This window comes from Mirounga leonina, unplaced genomic scaffold, assembly GCF_011800145.1.
Source record: "Mirounga leonina isolate KUSES-001 unplaced genomic scaffold, KU_Mleo_1.0 Mir_174, whole genome shotgun sequence".
NCBI lineage: Eukaryota > Metazoa > Chordata > Mammalia > Carnivora > Phocidae > Mirounga > Mirounga leonina.
The window spans coordinates 53,819,225-53,831,463 of NW_023270451.1; the positions used below are offsets into that span (position 1 = coordinate 53,819,225).

At 37.9% G+C, this 12,239-nt stretch overlaps 1 protein-coding gene across 5 annotated transcripts in view; it reads right to left on the reverse strand.

The window, feature by feature from the left end:
- Positions 1–12,239, reverse strand: part of DOCK4 (dedicator of cytokinesis 4) — a 421,086-nt gene that overhangs the window by 74,461 nt on the left and 334,386 nt on the right. For all 5 annotated transcript variants that reach the window (XM_035020946.1, XM_035020945.1, XM_035020944.1 and 2 more), the window contains 3 exons: positions 4,673–4,748; positions 2,604–2,704; positions 2,102–2,160 (listed from right to left, as the gene is read on the reverse strand). In XM_035020946.1, coding sequence (XP_034876837.1) covers positions 2,102–2,160; positions 2,604–2,704; positions 4,673–4,748 — 236 coding nt within the window. The remainder of the gene's footprint in view (positions 1–2,101; positions 2,161–2,603; positions 2,705–4,672; positions 4,749–12,239) is intronic.

The following is a 12,239-nucleotide window of genomic DNA, read 5'->3' on the forward strand; positions in this document are numbered from 1 at the left end:
CCCCTGCTTGTGTTCCCTCTCTTGCTCGCTCTCTCTCTGTCAAATAAATAAATAAATAAAATCTTTAAAAAATAAAAAAAACTAAGGTCTGTACAAAAAAAAAAACTAAGCTCTGTACAGGTATGGACCATTTTTTCTTATGTCTCCAAATAACATGCACAGAGCCAGTGCCTCATGAACTATGTTAAATTGAATTTTACTGGTCTGTTCCATTAAGAAATGTGCTCTGTAATTATCTGAATAAATTCTTCTTTAGCATTCAAAATACTCTACGTGACATAGTTATAGGTAAACCAAATTATAACAAATATATTTTCATATTCCTAAGTAACAAGCTGACTTAAGGTCAATAAGGGGTGTTAAAACAGTACTCTGAACACTTAATTGTTCTTATAATTTTGTAAAAATATATGTTGGAAGAGAGGTTTCAACAGTTCTGAACACTTTCCCATTCTAGTTGTACAATAGCAGTGACCTTTAGCATTCACCTTCTGTTTTGGAAGTCTCAGAAAAGTCATGACACAACTCTAGGGAAATAATGCAAAAACCAAGGAATGAAGTAAAAATTCACACTCACCCTGCATTTGAACTATGTCATGCTGGGAATTGGTCGTTGAGTATAAGGAGCCTTTTCTAACAGACTGCCAGAACTGAGCTAGAGCTAGCCTCTAGGGCTGGGAAAACAGAGAAAGGGGAGAGTATCTAAAGCAGTGCTTTTCAATCTTTAGTCAAGAACCACCTGGAGAACCTGTGAAAACTCAGCTGTGTCCCACTCTCTCTTGGTGATTCCGTTTCAGTAGGTCTGGGGTGCAGCCAGATAATTTACATTTCTCACAAGCTCCCAGGTGCTACCACTGGCCTATTTGAGAACCAATGTTCTAAAGAGTACTGACATAACAACATCTTGTTAAAGTAATGCCAAATGTAATATGGACACTACAGGGCTTTGAAAAACAAAGAATGAACAAAACATAAAGACTGAAAGGAGTACTCTTCAAATAAGACAAACTAATGTTATTTTCGAGCTGAATCTAAAGACACGTCATGGACTTCTTCTGGCTGGCCTGACAGCTGAAGGTTGCTTTCAAGATGTTAACTCACTTTTGTTTTTTTCCTGAAATTACCAGCAAGCACTGAACACTGGGCTTAATTATATATAACAAGGCTCTTCCTCAAATTGCTATGAATATTGATATGTATATATACAGATCCTGGCCAAAAATCACTCTGTAAATAAACTGAAGTAAAATGATAATGGTTCGATTTTCATTTACAGAAAACAAATCCTGCCATTTACAAGTTGTGCTTGGATGAAGCCCATGAGAAAAGATACTTTTAAGTCATTACATATTCAATTCAAATAGGCCCATCACTTTAATGAATCACAAGAAGTTTACAATGCAGTAATAGTAAATGAATACTATAAACTTGTGTAGTTAGCATACAAAATTAAATAAGTTGGAATCTCTAGAAAGAAACCCTATGCCAGCGAGATTGTAAAACAATTTATTTTCCAAATATTATTCTTTTCCATGCAACCAGGTCTAGGTCATCAATTTGCTGGAGTAGTATTCTCTATCTGCTGTGTCAGATTAACAAAATTGAATCTAATAGTTTCTTAGCAACTGCAGACGTTTTAAAATCCTTTGTGTATACTCTTTATGATATAGGTCCATGGTGTTAAGTTTTTAAGAGTACTGGTGCACAGGTCAATGTTTCATGAAGGTAATTCTAAATCTGTTATGATTCATAGACTCAATTCAGAGTTCTAGAAATTTTGAGTTGTTACAATCCCAAATTCTGAAAGGTTAGCTCATTGCTAACAACGTGTGTATTATTGGAGCAATGCTAGATTATAAAACTCATTATTCATTAATAATGAAATACACAAAGGTAAGGTGATTTTTCAGACAGATACCAATTTAAAAATTAGTTATAACTATATTCAGTGCCAAAATATCAATTACTTTCTATGGATGACTTTACCGGTTTAAACATTTGGTTTCAGACACTGTCACTGGTAAGTTGCCTGCCTTCATTTATACACTTAAAAGTACAGTGATAAACTACAATGGGGGTGGCTTCTCTTTCCATTACTTACCTAGGTTTTGCCACATGCTGAAAATTTCACAACCCATTGTGACGCGCATGTCACCATACCTGAAATAAAACAAAAAGCAAACCTGATACAAAACCTTCAAAACAAAGAAGTATTTGTGTCTTTTTGGAATAGAAAAGTATTTATGTCTCTTCTGAATTAAAAGACACTGTTTGTAATTAAAGATGTTTAATGTAGATGTCTTGATGCTTCTAATGCAAATCCTTGTATAAATCCTTTAATAAAACAGACTTGTCCTCTATTTTATTTGCTTCTAAAATATATTGATTCCTGAAAGATGGAGTTCCGCCCCCCCCCAAATAAAAGTATAAGTAAGTTCAAAATTTCCAGAAAAGAGTGCTTCTTGTCCTCTTGCTCATTGCTTCTCCATTGTCATTTCCAGTTATGGACATCTGATTTATGAATCATTTGAACTAAACACCCTCTTAAAAGCACAACATTTGATCTGCCTCATATCCCCACCGAATTATACACCGATACTTACTTTTCTAACACCTTTTTCTTTTTGGAAGGTGTGAACATCTCTAACTGCAGACACAACTGGTTTATAAAAATGACCGCAAGGTAAAAGTAGGAATCCCAGATCTAAAACAAGATTATAGTGTTACAAAAATATTTACAGATTAAGTGACATGATATCTTGGATTTGTTTCAAAAGTGATAAGTGGGCGGGGGTACAGGTGAAATAAGATTGGCCCTGTGTGAATAATAGTCGAATCTGGATATGGGTACATGGGGGTTCATCACACTATTCTCTCTGCTTTTATATATGCTTGAAATTTGCTGTAACAAAGTAAAGCAAAGAAATATTATCTATTTCTATACTGTTTCAGTGCCTTATCACAGGTTTCTTAAGCTCCCTGGTATATGTTAAATGTTTTGTTTCTCTTATAATATGTCTGAGTATCTCCATGGAAGCTGAGGTATAAGCTGGGTTATTTTATTCCTGTGAGAATTCATTTTTGGAACTCCTTTTAATGGAGAATTAAAAAAAAAAAAAAAGGCATACACTTCTCTGGATATGCTAATTGCTTTAAATTCAGACAGCATAAAAAAATTCCCTGCCCAGACATATCTTTTGAGTTTAAGGTTTCTTATATCAAAAACAGCACCAGAAAGAGATCAGAATAAAATTCCCAGAAATAAACTTAACCAAAAATATATGACATAATGGAAGGAAACTACTTCTTCACGGACACCAAGTAAAATTAGAAATAATAAGGAGAAACGTTGTAAAGAATTAATATCTTTTATATATAAAGAGCTCTTACAAACAAAAAATGTAAGACCAAGCAAAATAATGAACAAAAGTCAAGAGCAGATATTTCACAAAATATGAATTTTAGTCAGTAATTTCAGGTTGGTGTATATATAGGAAATCAAATATAATTGGTATAACCCTTAACTCAATAATTCCACTTACAAATATTTATCCAAAAAATAATTAAGGATATGTGCCAAGTTTTATTTTGTAAGAAGGCACATAGAGTGATTTATAAGAATACAATAGCAGAAACAACTTAATATTAAAAAGTAAAGTTGATTATGAAATTTTCATATATTTATTATTATATGGTATGATATACAGACATAGTGTGCAACCTTTAAATTCCATTGGTTTTTACTGATTTGTGCTTTTTTATGTTTTCTAGTTATCCAATAGGGACAATTTACTCAATGTTGAATATGAAAAATGTTATTTAAAAAGAATAGGAAACACAGATGCCAAAACCCAAAAACATCGTTAAGAAGGGAAGCCAAGATAAGCGTTGCCCATCTTTGTTTACCAATTATCATTTTCTGTTTAAAAAATAGTATATCAAGGGGTGCCTGGGTGGCTTAGTCATTAAGCGTCTGCCTTCAGCTCAGGTCATGATCCCAGGGTCCTGGGATCGAGCCCCACATCGGGCTCCCTGCTCAGCGGGAAGCCTGCTTTTCCCTCTCCCACTCCCTCTGCTTGTGTTCCCTCTCTCGCTGTCTCCCTCTGTCAAATAAATAAATAAAATCTTAAAAAAAAATAGTATATCAAGAATTCTTAGGCATATCAAATTATATTATAGATGTAGAGAAAGTTCTGCCTTAAAGAATTTTACCAATCTTTCATTTTGTTTCTTTTCATTAATTCATTCTAAAAAAAATGTGATGATGGAGAAGTAAAGGAACTGAAGTGTTTACTTTGTAAACATTTTCTTCATATAAACTCTATTTTAAAAAATGTCTTAAAAACCTATGTTCTAAGTTCCCTTTGTCACACATGAGGACCATACAAGAAAGAAGAATGAAAATTTAGAGTAACAACAAGGAACTACCTCCTCTTACGCACCATGATTTCCACTAGGTTGATAAGCATGATTGTAGCCCTAACTTGTTCAGAAATGACAACTTCTAATATTATTCATCATGAAAGCTGATATAGCCCAAGATTAATTTAGGGTAGGTGGAGTAAATATGTTTTCCTATTATTAAAAGAAAGAAAATATGGTAGGTAATTTCCTCAAGTATAAGGTAAAAGATTTCAGCTCAGGTAGGAGAGTCATCTGGATGGATACTTACCTTATAATCAAAGTTTTCATTTAAGAAGTTCTTACGAAGTGCATCAGACAGGTATAGAACTGTTGTAATAATAACGCTAGTGAAAAAAAAAAAGAACATTTTAAGTTGGAAACTTTGCATTAGTGAAAATCATTTATTACATAAGAATAAAAAACAATTAAGGTAAAAGAAAACCTACAGGGGGCACCTGGATAGCTCAGTTGGTTAAGTGTCCAACTCTCGGTTTCAGCCCTGAGATCAAGCCCCATGTCAGGCTCTGTGCTCAGCTTGGAGTCAGCTTGGGATGCTTTTTTTCTCCTTCTTCCTCCCCTTCCGCTCACCACCCCCCCCACCCCACTGTCCCCAAATAAATACATAAATAAATAAATTTTTTAAAAAGGAAAAGAAAACCTTCAGGAAGCGTGTGGAATAATATTATTTGAATACCATGTGCTAACTTTCTGAAAATTTTCTTTAATCTCTACACCCAAAAAAAAAAAATCAATCACTGAAGTTGGGTTCTTTGTAAAATGATACCCAGATCTATGAATTCATATGACTCAGGCAGAAATATATTAATCTCTAGCAGAAATTAATGCTTTTATTAATTTCTGAACAAAGCAAAATGATTAATCCAAATATAATATTCCATATTTGATTAACATGGAAGAAAGCCACACTTCAAAAAAAAAACAGAAAAAGAAATGGAGCCCAAAGATGAAATCAATAAAATGACAGAATATATTGAGTATTTATTAGAAGTCTTCTCTCTGTTCTCCCCCTTTTAAGGTATTAAGGGTCAGGCAAGAGCTACGGAAGGCAGACTCCCTCTCTCCTGGTGACAGAATGCCACTAAAGAAACAATTACAGAATGTGAAATTGTCTATAACCCAGCACTAAGCTGAGGGAAACTGCCAGTGGGTGTTAAGGCAATTCAGAAAATGGGGCATCTCAGGGCTGGAGAAATTAGGGGAAGCCTGACAAGGGGACATATTACAGCCACGTGTCGCTTGCTAGGGAGATTAAAAGAGGATTTGGTGAGCATTCTTGGTTAATTCTAGAGTTAGGCAATTCGTTCAAAACCTGCTCCTTTTTGTAGCTCTGTGAATTGACATTCAAAACTGAATGCATATCCAGTTGGTTCATTTAATATTACATACAGCATTACACTGAAACAACACAGGCCATTCCCCAAAATACTATAAACTAATGGTATACATATATATATATATGGCTGATACTCAAAACCTCCTCGACCTTTGCTGAGATGCATGCCCAATGGAGTGTCTGATGTGATGAGACTCCAGTTCTCACCACAGGATTTGCAATCAAGGGGTAGAGTTCTATGACCGCAAATAAAACAAAAGGAAACAAAACACCCCACCAACTTCACACCTTGATTATCCTACTGGTAAAACGTAGACTAGAGGGATATTTACTAATTAGAAGAATATTTAGAGCCTTTGAAGGACATAAAGGTTCATTATTGTCATCTGCTGGAAAACTCACTATGATAGCCTTCTCCTGGGATAAGAAAATATTAATAAGACTAAGGGGTCAGATGGTTGAATGAGAATAGCCCAAGGTAAAGAAAGGGAAAGAGAAGAAAACCACCATTTCTCGGGCACCTGCTCCACCGTGAGTAGGCATGTACATTTTATATATGTCAATTACATCTTTCAACAACTCTTACTGTGAACGTTAGGTATAAGCAGAGCCTATGAAAATGAAAAGTCCCGTGGTGTCTCCAGCTCCCCAAACAGCAGATACCATCAGTGAATTTCCTACTAAAGAGATAAATCACCTGCAAATAACAGTATGAAGTGGCAATTTTCCATAGCCACTAGCAGAATTGGTGATAACCGAAGAAATCATTAAAATTCCCAAAGTAGTTTATCTAAAACTTACATTATGAAACTAATGCTTAATTATCAGAAAATGGAATGCTATCAAGCAAGGAAGCAGTTCATTCTTAACATGTGGTTCTAAGCACAAACGTTCTGTTATGGTATTCAATGGAGAAATACACACAGTCCCACTACACCTGAGTTTCACATAAAAAAACCACCTTTTGGCCCACGACTGTAGCATGAATTGTTGTTCAGAAACAAGAGCATCCAGTGCTAGTGAAACATGACATATCTGGGATTTAGACTATTGGGCCTAAGGTCCTGGCAAGCAGCCAAAACATTCAACTTTCCAAAGTAAGAAGGTATTCCACAGCAAAGATGACCCATTTATTATTTATATGCTGGGTCCCAAACACAAACAAAATCCACAGTTCCCTGAACTGTGCTCGCTGGTAAACAACATGGAGCCTCTGTGACCTTATTGTCAACCAGTGAGTCTTAACCTGGTTGCTCCCTGGAATCACCCAGGAGCCTTTAAAATACAGATAGATACCCCCAGAGATTCTAATGAATGGACTTGGGTACAACCTGGACATCAGGAGTGTTAGGACTCCCAAGTGATTCTCCTGTGCACCCAGAACTGAGAACCACTGCTCCAGACAAAGCAGTGCTTCTCAAACTTTAGTGGGTACCTGGTGATCTAGTTAAAAATGCAGATTATGACTCAGTAGGCCTGGGGTGGGGCCTGAGATTCTGCCATTTCTCACAAGCTCCAGGGGATGCTCACGCTGTTCATCCTTGGTCCACCCTTTGAAGAGCAAAGCTCTCCAGAGGCCTAAGCCAGATAAACATTCCAACAAACTCTGTTTCACATTCTCTTGGCTTCTAGCATTTTAGGCCAGTCATTATACCTGGTCATTCTTTAAGGGAGCATGTAGTCCTTGTTCTAGATTCAATACCTCGTCCTGTCACCAAGGTCGGTTTATTATTAGGCACAAGAGGCAGAGGACATAGGACCTACGATCTTTTCAGGAGCTTTGGAAAATATTGAGACCTGAAAAGATGTTATGGGACCAAAATTAAAACTGCAAAATAGGGAACCTGGGTGGCTCAGTCGTTAAGCGTCTGCCTTCGGCTCAGGTCATGATCCCAGGGTCCTGGGATCGAGTCCCACATCGGGCTCCTTGCTCGCCGGGGAGCCTGCTTCTCCCTCTACTGCTCTGCCTGCCGCTCCCCCTCCTTGTGCTCTCTCTCTCTGACAAATAAATAAACAAAATCTTTAAAAAAAAAACAAAACTGCAAAATAAAAACTAAAAAAAGGTTTAATTATATGTCTGTAGAATGCAACATTACTTATATCATTTATTGTCCAATTTCATATTTAGGCAACTTCTATTGTATTAAAAAAAAGTATAGGTTACTTTTTACAACTTTACAAGAATTCCTAAATATACAGAAATGCTGAGAAATCCCAAGCAGTTGGAGTTAAATGACTCACTCATAGGCCAATAATTTAAAAAGCAAAATGTAAAAATTGCTTTTTACTTCTTTTCTTCAGTAAAATGTGGCATGTGGGTCTATTTAATATGTTTGATAGGCTGAGAGGTAAGACCTCCAAAAACAAGACTTCCCAAAACTAGAAGGACCTAAAGTGAGTCTACTTCAAATGCTTTGCATTTATGCTTAAAACATTCAGCTCAAGTCACAGAGGCAGCTCCCAGAGCTTTTCATGGTAACTCAGCACTGAGTGAGGATCCTGGCACACAGGTCTCCAAGCCATAAAGGCAGTTATACATTATTGCTCCTTCACTGTAGTCGATATCTGTGGTGTTTAGAGATCTTGCTCTACTTGTTCCAATTTTTCCAAAACAATGTGGCTCCTTTGGTTTTATTCTTTTACTCATGACTCAGTTTTTGGATATAAGGACATTTCAAATCTCAGCACACCACTTCAATAGCCAAGAAAGGTTTGCAATCTGTTACTACAAATGGTCAAATGACTGATATTTGCCAAAGAAGTACAGGCACAAGGATGACTTCAGACAACCTTCATCTATGGGCACAGCACGGTATAATTTACATAGAAAAGAGGAACTAGTGCACAGGAAATCAAAGTTATTGCTTCAAGATTTTCAGTTGCCACCTCATTCTGGCATTTAGAAAGTATTTTTGAAGAAATACTACCTCCCTGCTCTAGAAATCTCATCTATTCTAATTTGTTGTAAACTACTCCAACTTGTTAACGTGCTGAAGCAAAAGCCCATCTCCACAAATTATACCTGGACTGGGAGAAGCAACTTTGTGGATAAACTGGGTATCAGAAGACTAATGTTTACACAATGAAAATCTAGAGAACTCTAATCATGGAGAAAAACAACTTCCCTACAACCTGGTGGGTTAATAGGGGGAGAAGAAATCAGCACAAAGACTCTTGGGGCAGATGAAAATCCTGGAAGGCCATCGAAGGGAACTGATCTAAGCTAGTGGTCCTCAAACTTTAGAGCCATGACAAAATCACCTGGAGGATTCATCAGACTTCAGGGCCTTACCACCACCGATGGCCTGGTGAGTTCCAGATGGGGCCCAACCAGACGATTCTAACGCACGTGATCGTCCTGTCTCGTTTTGGGGACTGTGTTACAGATGGAGGAGAAGACAGCCAAGGGTTGGAACTTGGACAGCAGTGATGCTGGGGGATCTGGCCTTGTTAATCACTGCTTCACCAAGGGCCTAGCCCACAGTAAGTTTTATTGAATGACTGTAGCCTCACAACTATATGTAAACCTATGCTTTGTTATACTTATTTGCTGTACTAGGTAATTCTAAAATGAGAAGCTTGTAAAACATTTTATGCCTTTTTAAAAGCTATTTTGAAGAACAGACTGAAGGCACTCCAAGTGGAGGGCACAGCATAAGCCAAAATGGAAGCAGGAAATGGAGTGATTGGGCTTTTAGTCAAGTGTGCTGTATGGGTGAGGAAGAACAAACCAAGATTGAAATGGAGGGATTTAGGGATTTTAAAAACTCCCTTGACCTTCTCCACTGAGTGGTACTGGCAGAAAGTCACTCATGTGTCAACAGGCTCAGGTTTAGCCTATCAGGCTCAGATCGTAAGGAAGCCTTTAGTTCATGGATCCATTCTTCCTACCAGCTCCTCACAACTCACCAGGACATGGAGTATGCGGGAGGTTCTTGCATAAATATTTGCTGTCACTATTTAAGTTTGGCACATTCATCTGAGTAATAGATAGTTTTGGTAAAAATCAGTATCTTATCTCTCCCTTGGACTGTAAAATTGTTCAAGGATTATTACCCTAATAGAAAAACACCACCACCACCAACAAAATACAGTAGTAGCCGTGTTGGTGGGTGCTCAACAGATTAGCTGCTCGACCACCCAACTTTTCATCGTCTCTATCACATACTCTGTCTTCCCTCCTGTTACAGTGCCAAGGCTCCTAGCTAAGGCCAAGCTTTTTGTGTGTGCACAATTTCAGAGCTACTCTAAGTGTGGCAAGCTTCTTTCACTGAGAAAGTCTTATCACAAAAAGCATTGTCAGCTAACCTAAACTGCATGCCTACGTGGTTAGTTTAATTTCCAGTGCAAGCTGATTGTGCACAGGTAACAGGCAGTTCTCAAAGGGCACACCGCAATTCTGCACTTAGCCCAACCCCACTTCCCAACCCCCAGCTTGTTCCTTCACTTATTCCTGTTTTCTTTAGTAGCACCAGTATTTCTGTCTTTGCTAACCCATTCCTATTTGTAAACTAAAATACTGTATTATTCCATATTTTAAAAAGAGTCCTCGTCCCTTAACTCCTTCCAGATGTAGCCCCATTCCTCTGCTTCCTTTCACAGCAAAACTTCTAATGAACTGTTTTCACTTTCTCAATTCCTAGCTGTTCTTGAATTCACTCTAATAAGGCTTTCTCCTCCATCGCTGCGCTGAAAGAGCACATGCCATGGTCATCAATATCTACACAACACTGCCAAATCTGGGGGCAACTGTCAGTCTTCATCATCTCCAATCTCCCAACAGCTCTTGATACTTCTACTTTCATGGAATAACCTCTTCACAGGACAGTATACTCTGCTGATTCTCATCTTAAATCATGGGCTGCTCCTTTTCAGTCTCTTTTGCTGGATGCTTCTCCATGTTCTGGGCTTTAAAATGGCAGCATGCTCTATAGCCCGGTGCTGAGTACTTTTTTCTTTTTAATCTACTCTCTTCCAGGTGCTCTCATTCAGTGCTTCAAATATCATCCATATCATCCAATGACCCTCAAATGCACACCTCCAGTCCTAACCTCTTCCCTCAGCTCCACAGAAGCAGGGGTAGCTTCCTCTTCTGTGTTTCCACTAAGATATCGAAGAGTATTTCAAATTTCTGTTTCACATAAGATTCTTCACCTTCCCCACCCCCAAAGCTGCTCCTCTCAGTATTTCCCCACCAAAGTGAATGGCACCACCATTCATCCTTCTGTTCAGGCCAAAATTCTAAAGGCCATCTTCCATTTTTTCTCTGCCACCCACATCCAGTCATCTGCAAGTTATGTTATCTCAATCTTCAAAATCGATCTTCTTACTACCTTCACTGCCATCTACTTGTTCGAGCCATTAGCTGGATTGCTGTATTAAGCTTCTAACTGGTCCTTCTTGGTTTCTCTCTTTTTTTAAAAAATATTTATTTATTTGAGAGAGAGAGAGAGAGAGCGTGTGCACAAGTGGAGGGGGGGAAGGGGCAGAGGGAGAAGCAGACTCCCAACTGAGCAGGGAGCCCACGTGATGCTCGATACCAGGACCCTGAGATCATGACCTGAGCTGAAGGCAGACACTTAACCAACTGAGCCACACAGGTGCCCCCTTCTTGGTTTCTCTTAATGTTTCTCTACGCCCTAATATTTGGGCCCTGTCTTCCTCTTCTAACCTCATTGTTACTGGCTCCTTCTCTCCTCATGTTCCAGCCACACTAATAGTCTTTCAGTTTCTTGAATGTGCCATATTCACTCTGACCACAGGGCCTTTGTATAAGCTATTTCTGCTGATAAGAACATTCTTCTTCCTTTGCTGTCTGCCTGTTAACTCCTGCTTTGGCTTTCAGCTCAAGTTTCACCTCCTAATGAAAGAGCCTTCCAATCCCAGTTCAGAACAAAGTTCCTTTCATAAACATTTTCAAAGAACTATCTTTGCTCTATCTTTATGGCATTTATTTTATACTTTAGGTATTGAAAAAGATTTGCTGAGTGGATGGGTCAGTAAATGAATGAATGACCTTCCCTAAGAATCTTTGGTTCCATAAATCACCTATTTGCTACACTGATCTCATTTGAAAACTAAATTACTTGAAGGTACTAGTCAACTAAATAATTCAGTGTTTGGTGAGAAAAAGCACACATAAAAAAATGTATGCTATGTTTGAAGCCAACATGCACACAAGATAAACAAAATAAGGGCCTGAAATGTCAACTGTAAGGCCAGAAGGTTTTACTTCCCTCAGTAAGCAAGTCTGTTACAAGATTTATCTCTTTGAAAATGTATAAAGCTGTGACTTTATTTTTGTACTATATTTTGCAATGTGTATGGGAAGGGGGTGGAGAGAAGCTTGTCTCAAAGTGTCCTGTATTTTTGGTACTTAATTTTCATCTCCCTTATGTTCCTTCTTTCTCAAATTGAGCAGTTGTTCTCATCAGAAACATCTACCAAGAACTTAACAGTGGGGACAATACAACTTTGCACA